This window comes from Spodoptera frugiperda, chromosome 3 (genome assembly GCF_023101765.2).
Source record: "Spodoptera frugiperda isolate SF20-4 chromosome 3, AGI-APGP_CSIRO_Sfru_2.0, whole genome shotgun sequence".
Lineage (NCBI taxonomy): Eukaryota > Metazoa > Arthropoda > Insecta > Lepidoptera > Noctuidae > Spodoptera > Spodoptera frugiperda.
This window is the reverse complement of record NC_064214.1, coordinates 8,163,137-8,178,036: the sequence shown is the minus strand read 5'-3', so window position 1 is coordinate 8,178,036 and position 14,900 is coordinate 8,163,137. Positions and strand designations below refer to the sequence as shown.

General features: G+C 35.6%; 1 protein-coding gene across 2 annotated transcripts in view; it reads left to right on the top strand.

Moving 5' to 3' along the window:
* Nucleotides 1–134: 134 nt before the first annotated feature.
* Nucleotides 135–14,900, top strand: part of LOC118273960 (cytochrome P450 4C1) — a 40,375-nt gene continuing 25,609 nt past the window's right edge. The window contains exons 1-4 of one of the 2 annotated variants that reach the window (XM_035591246.2): nt 135–354; nt 7,836–8,021; nt 11,834–11,943; nt 14,354–14,444. In XM_035591246.2, coding sequence (XP_035447139.2) covers nt 7,874–8,021; nt 11,834–11,943; nt 14,354–14,444 — 349 coding nt within the window. In that variant the 5' untranslated portion in view covers nt 135–354; nt 7,836–7,873. Of the gene's footprint in view, nt 355–5,655; nt 5,783–7,835; nt 8,022–11,833; nt 11,944–14,353; nt 14,445–14,900 lie in introns of those variants that run through there. The other variant, XM_035591247.2, reaches the window with a different exon arrangement.

The following is a 14,900-nucleotide window of genomic DNA, read 5'->3' as shown; positions in this document are numbered from 1 at the left end:
GCTACAGTACTGAACCACACATAATATTTCCTTACATAACAATCAATGGACGCGCTCAATGGAAAATGAACTATGTATCTATAGGTAAGTATGTACATAATATAAGTCCTATGTATATGTATGTATGACGATACCAATTCTCATTCAATCTTTAGCGGTGTTTGTGTTCGGACAAAAATGTACTAAACTCTAACAAATATAGAGTTATTATAAAATAACGTACATAATATATAAATATGTGTTTGTTTGTTTGACAGTTCATCAGTGTATGTGTGTCACTGTGTGTAGTGTTTGTTATTGTTTGTGTTATCAGTCAGTGATAGTGAACGTGTTTTGAAACGGTTAATAAAAGACGTGAGTACTTATAATTCGTGTTTTATACTGGTTTTTGTAGATAGCAGACACTATTATTAATTAGCACACATCACATCAACAGTCTATAAGTGGCCACTGCTGACCAAATGCCTCTTCTCACATGGAGAAGGTTTGAGCATTAATCACCATGCTTGCTCAATTGTACTTGTTTAATAATCAAATTAACTAGCACACGTTAGTTAATATGTGTGCGGTTTCGGCAGAGTCGAGCACATTTGTTGTTACTTCGACTCTTCTCGCAGTTGTCGAGAGATATCACTAAGGAACTACACGTTTGATAGGGGTTACATTATGACCACAACAAGTCATTGTTATATTAGTTGTAAGATTTTATAATGTAACTGTTTGCTGTTCCTTAAAATGAAAAATACAATAGAGACAGGGCAACAGCGCCCTCTGTAAAGCGTGTACCTTTTAAACTACGATCTCCAAGGAGGTTATGTCAAACCTTCTGTAGGGAAGGTTCACAGTGCACCAGTGAATTGTTTTGGATGTTGATGTCATTGATTAATGCAACTTTCGAATTAATTCGATAAAATTGTATCTACGCTCAATAAAGGTTGAGGACTTGATTCTCGATTTTGTGCTTTAATGTAGTGTTTATAGAGCTGCATTTTTTATTTGTTTGTACTTATCAGTTTTAGGTATTTATCAACACTTTTTTATTAAGTATGTATTTGTGAAACGTTATCTTTTGGATCCTGTTCTCCAGTTGATTTCGCAATATATTAGCGTTTTTTTTAAAAGACATTAGAATTTTGTCCTGTGAGTCCTGTGGGTGAGTTTACAAACATACAATATCACATACACATATTTTGATCTAAATAATTATTTACTAAAGATACTTTCACCCTCTCTTCGCGGCTCCTACTTCCTTCCTATTGTTTTATAGTCTGAGAAATAGACTATCCAACACAAAAACAAAAATCAATCCGAACCAGTAGTTTCGGAGATTAGCACGTTCAAACAAACACAATAAAAAAGTATAAACCGATAGGGATTGATTTGAATTCGTAGAAATGGAATATTTCTATTTCAAAAATCTTTGTAGTATGTGATGACCATTTGCAGTATGAAATTGTTCCTGGTATATGAACCATAGCTTCTGTTTGTCTGGTATTTTCACTAGAATTTTCAAGTAATCCGTCTGCTAGTTTACCGCCTCCATTCTCTCTCTTCTCTCTTCTCCAAAAAAAAAAAACACAAAAAGTTAACAGCGTCATTATCCTCAACCAAAAGTTAACAATTCTGCCGATTGAAACACAAAATTTGGTTTCAATAAATTAAGCCGTGGCGCTGCTCTCAACCAATCCAATAAAAATAAGGATGATAATAAGATACCACGACGCTTAATATCGCGGGAGAACATTAATTTTGAACTTGCAACAGTGCCGAAATATCGGAAGCTCATAGACATAAATAAACATAAATAAATATCCCATAATTTGTGTTGTAAAAACATTAATTTTTTAAATAAAAGTTGAGTTTTTTTTTAAGAAACACCCGCCTATTCTATAAAAAAAAAGAAATTTAAATGGGGCCAAATTGAAATACCTATGACCTTGAGTGAAAATAGTTTCAGACAGCCACATAAGGTACATAATAAGTATCTATTATATAATATCATCACTGTTTTGTAATTCCAACGAAATATTTGTAAACCTCGCGTTACTACTATGCAAATAAGCCCAATTAGTGATCGACAATGGATTGTTTAATTCAAGCGCGAATTGTAAACACAAAATAAATATTAATAGTGTTCACATGTTCGGCTCTCATTCTCAATAGTGATTGTAAACGTATTTTTTGAGAATTGGATTATTAATGCACTATAATTTTGGTTCCAGTCTTGTTTTTATCTTTCTTTAAGTCACGCCTTTTATCCCTGAAGGGGTAGGCAGACGTGCACATTATGGCACGTAATGTCGCTGTACAATGTAGGTACACCCACTTTTCATAATTTGTGTTATAAGTCCTATGTTATAGCGAGTGAGCATACATTTACTGCGCACTATTCCAGACTCCGTGCTACCACTGAGAAATTTTCGAAAAAAAATTCTTTATGGTGGATAAAAATATATTATATTTTAAGGTCATATTTTAACTTAGTAAGTTTATGACAAAACGAGCTATCCGGAGTTGCACCGCTATCAAAAGCTGTGGACAACGTAACAGGTTACCGGGGCTCCGGCTCAAAGCAGGAGTAGGAACGGGGTGGGTTTTAGTCTGTTAAAGTCTGACACCTCCTCTCGCCTCACCCAATGTGGAAATAGACATTGGATGAATCTCTTCCTTGAAAAAAAAAGAGATGCACCGCTATGCGAAGTTAGTCTAATAAACTATATCTATTACTGGATAGTAGGATAATCAGTTAAGCCGTTTTCAAAATTGCCATGTTCAGATAGACAAACAATAAATGAAACGGTGCACTTAATTTCATCATGTTTGTATGAATAAATTAGTCACTTTTATTTTGAAACTGCTAATGTAGATAGTGCAAGATATATAAATTTTATCTGTATCTAGAAATATCTTTATATTATTAAGCAAGGATTTAGATATAGAGAAATAATACAGTAGAATTACAGCTATGTACCTATATTTTTTCTCGTCAGTGAGATAGAATAATATTTCGACGGATAACCGTTGTTCTGAATTTCATCATAATGAGGGTTGAGTCTAACGTTAAATGGCGAGTTCAATTTCAGGCTCCGTGATAGGTATCTAATATTACCAATTATGAACTCAAAAATGTTTTCCTTAACCAGAATCTGTATGAATATTAATCTGTTGGTTAACGAAACAGTTAAAATTATTTTATTATAACTTTCGTGAGACATACTATGTTTAAATTAATTTAATTTTTATTTTTTTGTTAAAAACGTTACCCCTCATTAGGATTTTCTCCTGTGTCGACGGTGCGTTTATAAACATACAAGTTCACATGCACGTGATACCCAGACCCGAAACAACAATTTGTGAATCACAGAAAGAGTTGCTCCGTGCGGGAATCGAACGCGCTACACGTTGCGCGGCAGCCGGTTGGGCAGCCACCGCACCAACCGTATAGTGTTCTGAATTATTATGTTGCGGCATGCTGCTCATGAATACGAGCCTCTAGCATGGCTTGAAAGTAGATGAGTTTCTCGTCAAATAGAGTAAGCCGATAACATAATAATTAAGTTAAAATTATGTAAATGGATGACCAGTTTTTTATAGGAGGAAATAGGGGAGATTATCACATGATAGTAAACAATTGGCGCTGTTCATTGACACCCGCAACACTACACGAACTACAAGTACGTTGCTGGCCTTTTGGGGGTTCGGGGATGGGAGGATCTGGTATTAATATTTGCTAAAAGCTTTCAGACTTTTTGCTACTCAAACATGTACATAATGTCTATTAAAGTGGCTACCCATCTTCATTTGACCTAGATCAGTGATAGCTTAACCTAATTGCGGTTTACCTGGTAACCACAAGTTTTTCATCTTTCTAGCATATTGGTTAACTGGTTCAGTAGAACATTCGCAAGTAGGTGTATCATAGTAACTAGTAAAAAAGCGGTAGAAAAACAAAGTAATTGCAACATTGCGTGTTGATCGATGCACTTATGTTTCCAATAACACGCCTCTGGTCAATCATCAATTCGTTTCGCATTCAATCACTTTTCCAATTATAAGAATCAAACATCTCACTTGGCTGAACCAGTGTGGGAGAGCCATGCTTCAGCATGCATGAGCCGGCTCCACCGAAGTTATACCACGGCCTCACAGAAAACCGATGTGAAACGATGCTTGCGTTTTGTGAGTGAGGTTACCGGAGGTTCAATTCCGCAACAACCCTTAAACCCCTAACCTCCAAAAGGCCGGCAACGCACTTGTAACGCCTCTGGTGTTTCGCGCGCGGCAGTTGCTTACCAACAGGTGATTCATCTGCTCGTTTACCGGCTTATACCATAAAAACTACTTGAACTACTCAATCAAAGACACAATTATTTTGTACTTACGCAAAAAAATTGTTCAACAACTAAAATAAGATTTCATCTCTATCTAAGTAGGTAACTACCAGGTCCAGTTATCTAGTCACGGTACAAAGTCCAACCGTTAACCGCAAGAATAATGGGTTCAATGTCCAACTCGGCCAAAGTCCAGTATACATAATAATAGCTTTAGGTTTTTTCCTCTCATCTCGGCTATTAATACATAAGTTCGGTTTTTTAGAGATCGGTCGGTTTAGAGGTCAATGTCCATTTAAAATATTTTTTGAAGAACTCAGATATTTTTAGAAGGCATATATTTTGATATTCTGTTAATTTTGGATGAATTAATGAAATATGTTTCTGATCCCCACCTCCTCCCCATCTTTTCTTTATTCTATCCCTAATCCCTAAATCAATAATCTCCAGTCCCCGCTTCAATCCCCAATCCTTAAAAGAATAGCAACGTGTTGTGGATCAGGTGACGATTGCTCACTATCACACTAATATAATCGTCAAATTGCAAAGTTTATATGTTCGTAAATCACGTTGAAACAAGTGAACTGATTTGAACGGATTTTGATAAAAATTGGTATACAGACAGGGTATGAGCTGACTTGGGTGATAGGACTTTTTACCCTACGGGAACACGGGTGAAGCATATACACCCACCACATTAGTATCAGACTCACAAATATCGCTGAATCATGGAACAACACCACAATTCGTGCTTGACTGCATTTTATCACATATTATGAAATTGGCAATTTAAACAACCCGTTTATGAAGTCTAAAGTCCACTCTATCCGGCCAGTGACAATGGACTTTAGACTTATGTGCAAGAAAAAAAGTAAACAAACCAGTTATCTACTAGATACAAAAAGTAATATTCGAAAGTTTGTTTGTATGTAGCGCTGAAATGTTTAAACTACTTTTTTTGAGGGGGAAAATCATCCTTCTCTCGTCTTGGGCGAGGCGAGAGGGAGTGTCAGACCGTTCCTACTCCTGCTATTCGAGCCGGAGCCCCGGTAACCCGCTAGGCAGTCCGCTACATGTCTAAACAGCTGAATACATTTTCATGAAATTTTGTTGCAAATATGGATTGAATTATTGGGTTATTACAAGTAGAGGTGCAATTTATACATAACATGTAATTATTACGTCAATGTGTTACATTTATTATAGGTTTTCCGTAAAATGACGTTATAGTATTATGCTGTATTGCCGAAAATGGCGAAATATATAATATATAAATGGTAACGTTAGGAGAATTCGCGTGAAATGGCATGTATGATAATTTGGTCAGAGTCCAAAGGTCGATCAATGTGTTATAAGCTTTGGACTTTGGCGAGAAGCTCAGTAGCGTGCCGTGTGTAACAGTGTTTGGTGTTCAGTGTACACTAGGGGATAGCGAAAAAAAAAGATATAAGGTTAATAACTTTTTCTTATTTACTTTCTTTATTTTTGTAGGTTTCCTTTCTCTTTTGTTTTTTGAAATGATGAATAAATTATAATATTATACATATTATTTATTATTTTGAAATTATTTTTTAAATTCTTATTTATATATTTAATTTATTAATGAAAATTTTATGGCATCTTTGTAATTTATTTCGTAAATTGTTTTAAGAATTTCATAGCTAAGGTGTTGATTTTATTTTTTTAATAGTTTACACAGGTACTTTAGTTTAGATATATATAGTTGAGGCTTGTTCTTCTCTGAATCGTACACTTGACACAACGCTGTGCACCTGATCATCCAGTCACTGCGCCAACTGACCGCGACCTTATAAAATAATAACTGTACTTTACGGGCAATATAACAAAATTGTTCATAATAAACTAATGATAATCATCTGTATTCGTGAATGACACGAAGTGTTATACCTACTTATATACAATAATATCTACTCGTTACTGTATACATAACACTTCAGTACATAATAGATAACACGTCACATGAAACCACATTGTCTTGTGCGGTTTTGAAATGAGTCAATAAGTGATTTAAAAAATTAAGTCAGAGTCTGACATAAAATCTTTATTCATGGTTATCGAAAAAGGTCAGTGAATTGATATTTTTAATCTAGATAGACAATGTTTATAGTTTTAATAAATGCTTAATTTAAATTTGTTATTATAATATAACGGGTTTCTTTACTAATTCGCGAAAATATATTTAAAATCGCATTATTTCTGACGTATTATTCAACTTCCTGATTCGTGTAAAGCAAAGAGGAAATAATTATTTTCCTGCTGTTAATAAAATTAATAAATCACGCACACAATCCAAAACTAGAGACAACATATTTACCCCGTACTCAGAGTCATTTAATGATTACTTAACCCAGTCCTTAGCAATTGTTTTCGGAACAAAATCGTTACCAAGTAATAGTTTAAGCAATCACTCGCAACTCGCAACTCGCACGAAGCGCTTCGCTTCAAGCTTCCTTGTGCGAACTGCTAGGGAGTGGAACTCCTTGCCGGAGTCTGTGTTTCCTGATGGGTACCTATAACCTGGGTGTCTTCAAAGCCCGTGTGAATAGGTTGCTTATGGGCAGACGTGCTCCATCGTAGGCCGCATCATCACTTACCATCAGGCGAGATAGCGGCCAAACGTCGACCACATCATATGTAAAAAAAAACATTAAATGACTTTGAGTACGGCAGTTAGACATATTTAATTATCTCACATGTAGCTTTCATAAAGAGCTATCGTACAAATGAAAAGGAGGATTTAATAACATTGCTTCTCCAATTATATTCGATTTTGGAACACATAAATTCGAAATTCAATTCGCATTGAGACTGAGCAATGGCCGTCACCGCGCTACAGATTACGCACGAACCAAATATTTGATCACAGATACCTGCTTGTTTCCAGTCTCCGTGTTTGAGAACGCGAAATTAATGTTTGTTATTGCAACCACTGCATGTATTCAAATAAAATGGACGTGCAAATGCGTATTTAAATTAATTTTAATATTTCTGGAATTGTATTTCAATGCTAGGAAAATTAATCATTTTATTCGTAAAGTTCTTGAATGATTTGTTTATTTTTCGTAATGGCAACTTTGTATTTGGCGCGAAAGTATAATTTCAAAATGGCGCCTGTTGTTTTGTTTTCATGCGTGTTTATTGTTCGATGTGTGTGTTTAAAAAGGGTTCTTTATGATTTTTGGGTCTAACTTGAATGAATGAATTTTGTTTTTACAATGACGTGCTAATTATTTCGATTATTCACACGTTTCGTGTAACAATTTTATATTTAATGAAATATTATTTGATTCGACATACATTCTTGTACTTACCTTCTATTTGAAAAAAAAATATTATGGTGATTTTTTAGGGTTCCGTAGCCAAATGGCAAAAAACGGAACCCTTATTTAGAATGTGAAGTCAAGTAATATTTTTTTAAATAAATTGATAAGTATACATGATGTACTTAAACACCTAATACCATTTAATTTATATCTTTTTTAGATTCCATCTCCGCTGAAGACTAGAAATAAGAAGTAACAATGATCGCCACACTCCTACTAGTGGGTTTCATTGGACTGGTGATCTACAGACTCCTGGCTGAGGAGGAGAATCCTCTGGACAAGTTGCCGGGACCACCACGGAAGCCGATCATAGGATGTGTCTTGGAATTCGTCAACATGACTCCACGTAAGTGTTGAAAGTCATTGTAACTAGGTGTATTGATTGTGATTGTGACTATTAAGCATGAGGTCCCCAATATAGACCCTGAGCATAGCAAAGTAATGTTAATTATTATTTAATGCAACCGCTCCGTGCGCCTGCACGGTTGACGCGGTAGCTGGGCAACTGGCTACCGTACAACGGGTCGTGGGATCGATTCCAGACCATAATCAACCCCAGTTACAATCTCCGTCCCTACAGCCGTTTTGACTTGAAACTTTTGCATTTATAATATTAGTATGAATAAGGTAAAAAATATATAGGCCTTTTATAGTATAACATAAACTGAGTACTACATTCGGCCCTTCTCTTCAGGGCAATTACAAGCGTACTATTGTATTCTAGGCTATGTCTATAACAATGTATTGTAATACAGAATGCTAATTTACTGGAGAGTTCCCACCAATTACTGTTCTCAACAGCCAGTGTTTGTCTGTTATACATGACATTATATTACGCGTATTATTGTATAAAGGAGCTAATAGACAAAGACATGGTTTACTATAAGTGTAGCTTACAGTAAACAATTTTTTTGTCAGTTAGGTCGTGTTAGGGCGAGGTCCCATTTCGCCTTTGCGAGGGACAACGCATTGTACGCCCCACTATGTTTGTCTGTAACGACCCTCGATGTCATAGCTCAATCTTCGCATTGGATAGATACAAATGTGATGACTGTCCAACGATGCAGCGAATCACCTACATCCCGTTTCGTATCTTGTTCCTCGATCCCGCTGAATCGTCGTGCGGCGACAATGAATCAAGCAACAGTGTAATGGGGCATGTCATAAAAATATATGGAAATCGACGCTGCGACGACGCAACGTAGCGCAAACTACAAATATCAATCTCGTCTATATCTCGCCCTTAACAATGTACCAACATTATAATATGTCAAAACTATTTTGTTTGTTCCTGAAACTAGAAGTGGAACCTAATGTTTTAGACACTTGTAATATCATTAGGCTTAAGTTCTTGCTTGTGACCTGCTCCCCGTTTAGATCAAAGTAAGTACTAGATAACTGAATATAAAGTCTAGAATTTAATTTAGGGTTTAGTTACGATGTTACTATACCGTGATAATGTTCAGACCACCACAGATGGGGCCCAGTAGGGCTGATGCCTGATCCGGAGCTACGGACTACATAGTGGGTTTATCGTGGTTTCGGCCTCAAAAATCAGGTGTAGGAACGGGTGGTTTTTAGTCAGTAAGCGTCTGGCACTCCCTCTTGTCTCCCCCAAGGCAGTGGATGTCATTGGACGAAATTCCCCCTCAAAAAAAAAACCGTGATAATGTACTTGATTTGCTGCTGTACCTGCTCAAAAGTAGGTTAAGGTACCTACTGCATAAGTTTCTAATTATTTTAAGTAATACAACACTAAGTTGTAATAAGAAAAAAGTTTGTCACTCATTTATGAAACTAGACCCTACTTAGACTCTACTTTCTAAAACAAACCAACAAACAAAGAATTTGGCAACACTATACTCACAAAATTAATCCAATTCGTAGCTGTATCGTGTATCTTATATGTATTATTATATATTATATTACTTATTAATTCGATCTCGTCAAGTAAATACAACGAGACTAGTCAATTTTCTTCATGCACGCACGGGTGTGAAAGGTTCAAATACACGCGTATTTCTATAAATGTATATACATGTCAGTTTGTTCGTTGATTCCCTTTCCTTTGATGAGTCGGTAGTAATTATCTTAAATATGTTTGTATCTTTAATTAAGTTGGTTATAATTACATACAATTATTACCTTTTTAATGTACTGAACGGAAAGGTAGGAAAACTGTATAGTAGGACTTTGACTTGGGGTTTTCACATACCTACACTTTTAGGTTAAAAATTGTACATTAGTGCGGATTTTTTTAAAGTTCATATTGATTAAAATATAATGTTGGAACTTTACCCTTACTGAATTGCTGAATAGCCACAAAACAAACGAATTCTACTTTATTTTTTATTTATGACGTTCGTGAGACATACTAAATTAATTATTAATTATGTTATCGGTTGACGCATGTAATGACGACGAAGAACTCGACTAGTTTTAAGCCATGCTATAGACTCATATTCATGCGTCAGCATTCCGCGTCACACGACGCGTCGACACTCACGCTGTTACTATTCTTTCTTGTCCAAATCAAATTCGAAACAAGCTATTTTCCTATATAGAGAAGCAAAGACATGAGACAACAATAGTATATCCGACATACCAATTACCTTTCCTCCAGGAAAAACGAAACTATTTTATTAGATTACCTGCCGTAGTGTAATAGCATTAATAACTTTGCACAACACCTTTCCTAGTTCGCTCTAGCCAATCTCTTCAATAAGAGGGGTATTTTTATGGCTTTTTTTTTGAGGGGAGAAAATCATCTAATGACTTCTCTCGCCTTGGGTGAGGCAAGAGGGAGTGTCAGAATCTTACTGACTAAAAACCACCCCGTTCCTTCTCCTGCTTTGAGCCGGTACCCCGGTAACCTGTTACGTTATCTGCAGTTCCGGATCAGGCATATTATCTGCTCTTGATTTGTGTTCTAAACGGATAAAAGTCCTTCGTATACGCAGCTAATGTTATTCAATTACAGTCCTCGTAATTAGGAGTATAGATAATAGCATTGCGTATCGACACATTAATGTGTAAACAAAAAACTTAATACACAATCTACCAAAAGTTAATAATTATTTTGGTACTGTTTACCTTCAGGCCTTCGAATGCGCAATGTAATGTTTATTAAGATTAATTTAATTGGTAACAATTGCAACCTTCAACAATATTCATCCCAAGATCTCTGAGGGCTTAGTACGAGTTTGCTTTACGTTGAACGAGATCGAAACGTTACCGCGTTCGCCGCTCTGATTGGTTGGTTCATAGGAGCAGGCCATTTAGAGGGCTTAGTACGAGTTGGCTTCACGTTGTACAAGATCAAAACAAAACTGCGATCGGCGGAGATCTTGGGATAAATAAGGATGATGACTGGGTCAAAAATAAATTATTAGAACTTTTAATACAATAAAATAGTCACACTCTCATTCATAAATTTGATCATAATGGAGTATTTCATACAAAGTTCATAGAAAATCGTTCTTGACGTTTCGAAAAAAGTATTGAATTTGACTAGTGGGAATCTAGCCTATTGTTGAAGGTTGCAATTGTGACAATAAGGGTGTAGAGCGCTGAACGAGGTAACGTTTCAATCTCGTTAAACGTAAAACAAACTCGTACTAAGCCCTCTGGAGTTGTGTTGTAAACACGCAAACAGTATTTAACCCTCAATTAGCAAGTAAACTTTGTTGGTAACCGAACCTGTAACTTTATTTATTGTTATAATAATGTGCTTTGTTTTCTAATTCAGAGTTTTCTGGTCATGTTTTTGTGGAATAAGATTTATGCTATTTTTTGGTTCATCCTTGCTTGTAGCTTGCCATTCCCAGAAATAATTGATGCGAAAATTCATTGCTATATATATCACAAAAAAACAGAACTTGAAGTAATATTTTTATGTCTCTCAAAAGTAAAATTATCTATAGATCTTTTGATTTACTTAGGGCTTGTTTTATAAGTTTATCGGGCACTTATATTATAAGTGCCCGATAAACTTACGTGACAGATAGTGCATACAAATTATTATGAAGGTGGCGAAACATGCGCTTAAGTACGGTACCGTACTAAAAATCTGGAACCAATAAACAAATGCACTTCTGTATAGGTACCTATATAATGTTAGGTAAATGAGTAGAATACACATAAACTTATTTGTTGCAGGTGTGATGTTCACGAAAATGCGTCACTACAGCAAGACGTATGGAGACCGCTACCTTGTCAAAATAATACGAAGAAGGATTCTGCATCTTCACCAAGTAAATGATGTTGAGGTGGGTATTCATATACATATTACCACAATTTATTAGATAACAAATTACTCCCTTGCGGTTTCAACCGCTCTGCTCAGTTCCTATTAGTTGTAGCGTGATGTTGTGAAATAGGGCAGTGTATTAGTCAGTCTGAGTGTGCTCTTAGATTATTTTAAGCAAGGGTTTCGAGGGAAGTTTCATTTTGGAATGAAATAAAGGATGTTGTGTTAGCTTTAGTTAATAGACATACTATTCAGGTTTCACAGGCGTATGCACTAAAGGTGCTTTTCCACCAAAGATGTGCTGTGGACTTCTACCAATCATATTTATTGGTACACATAGCTTAGCACTGGTGGAAACAGACTTAGATAAGCTATGTTTTTTATATGGAAAGAGGCGTGCTATGGCTTCCCTACTATCAATACATAGTTTCCTCATACAGCTACACAGCGTAGTACCTATCGGTGGAAACAGTCATATAGTTTTACAGCTTATATATTACATCTTTATAGCATAGCTACATAACACATCTCTGTTGGAAAAGTACCCTTTATCGACGTAGTTTCAGCATAACTAACAGATTCACAATTCACGTTCAAAATTGTGTGCAATGTTTATGTTTGGCATGGAATATTATAAATGCACTACTCGTAGTTACCTACTCGAATATACGGCTCTTTATAACGTGAACATAAACATTAATCTTTGTTAATGATAGGGGTAGTGAGATAAGTTCTCACAGGGGTTTTTATTCGTTTGATGCTGAAGTAATTTCAATTGCACGTAACTTATTGGTGTTCTAACTATCGATATTTTACATCAACGTTTTGAAAAACAAATCTCCTTCTATAAAACCTACGTAATGTTGAAAATAAATGTTCAATGTTTGGTTTGTTCTTTGCTGCAGAATTAAATAACGGTAAAACGAGGTGAATAGAATTCAAAGTGTGAATAGATGTTAGATCATTTTCCGAACATTTATTCACGAATCCTGAAATTCTATTCACTTCGTTTTACGGTAATGAGGCACTACAAATTATTATTATTCGTATATGTTATGTTTGTAAGGATTACTTTCATGTTATTACATTTATATATTTTGTAATACATGGCAATTTATTCAACATTCAATATAGAGCCAAAAGCCAAAATAATTTTGGTTTGTCCAAAATGATTTTAAAATTACTTTTGTTGTTCGAAAAATACTCGTATTAATTTTATACCCGTCCATTTTCGAAATGAAAATCACAATGTATTTAATAACTACAAAGGTCCAATATACTGGGAATGGATGAGATTGTATATTTTAGAGATCTGTACCAAAAAGCCTGGTACAAATTAGGTAGGTAATCAGACTCTTACTGACTAAAAATCACCCTGTTCCTACATCTGCTCTTCGAGCTGGAGCCCCGGCAATACGTTAAGTTTTCCGTGGCTCCGTATCGGGCATCAGCCCTACTGGGCTCCATTCATGTGGTATTTGACGTAGTCTAGTCTTAATAAAATACTGGTTTACTCTCATAAAATAATGAACAAAGCTCTACTAGTAAATTGATATTTTAAATCATTTAGTATGTCTCACGATAGTTATTATAAAAATATAGTACAGTTATTATAAAAAATGTAGACATTTGACCCAAAAAATAATAATCCTACAAGCTCACTGACCTTTCTCTTACATCACGGGACCTCTTAAATATAAACCCCAGTCAAACTTATCCACTTTTTTGACAATGAATTGAATGAAATCAAACTTTCAGTCACAGCTGTAGAATTTAAATTAAATTGTACATGGAATATTCAATGAAACAATAATTATTTGAATGAGTATTTGGGCGATGAGTGTATTATGCATGCTTGTATCTATGCAGTGCTCAGGGCAATCTAAATGCAAATTATGCAGTGTGGTACATATGCAGTATCAAGAATTGATAAAGTGCTAAAGCTGGTGATAGAGTAGAGACGTCAGGGAATGAAATGGAGACATTTATTTAATCCGCCAGTTGGATATAAAAAGTATCAGACGGGTATTTTTTAAATAACTTAGAAGAAGCGAATTAAATCCGTGGAGGATTTATTTTACAAAAGAAAATGAATTATTTTGTCATTTTTGTATAATACGCAACGTCACGCCTTTTATCCTTGACGGGTTAGCTTCAGGGATAAAAGGTGCACATTATGGCACGTAATGCCGCTATGTAATGTACACCCACTTTTGACCATTTGCGTAATAAGTCCCATGTAATATGGGGTGAGCATATTGCCATATACTGGACACAATTCCAGATTCCATGCCCAGCTATACTTTGCCCGACCCGGGAATCGAACCCGAGCCCCTTTGTTTGCGGCCACTTGACCAACGAAGCAAGCTTCCTTGAATAATTAGTTACGTAAATTAGCCGTGTTTTCTAATCGTGCTGTTTGTCTGCAGATCGTGTTGTCACACCCGAGGAATATAAAGAAGAGTAAGCCATACAGCTTCTTGGAAGGTTGGCTCGGCACTGGACTGTTACTCAGTTCTGGTAAGTCTAACTTTTTGTACGCTTTACTTAGTTTGCTTTGATTGGCCAGCTCGAATTAACCAACTAATCAGAACGCGCTCTCGTTTCGGTTACTTTAATCGTAAAGCGAACTCATACTAAGGGTACTGTAGAACCTAACTCACCTAAGTTGACAACAACTAAAAGTTATAAAAAAAGAAAAACCTAGTTACTATGAATGCCATTTGTGTTTCCAAAATGTGGTGACACGACACATTTGGTTAGCTTTCAGCCACTGTTTAAAAGATCATGAATACTAAAATGTAATAAAGCCGGGTTTTAGAACTAGTTACAAGTTGGTAATGTGGTTTAATTACTATCACATTGTGTGTGACTGTTTTACTGCTTATGACGCTTTTGTCAAGCGGTTAGATTGTTGAAATTATATAAGACAGTTGTAATTAATAGTGTTTATAGAAGTAGTATTTATGTTACCTA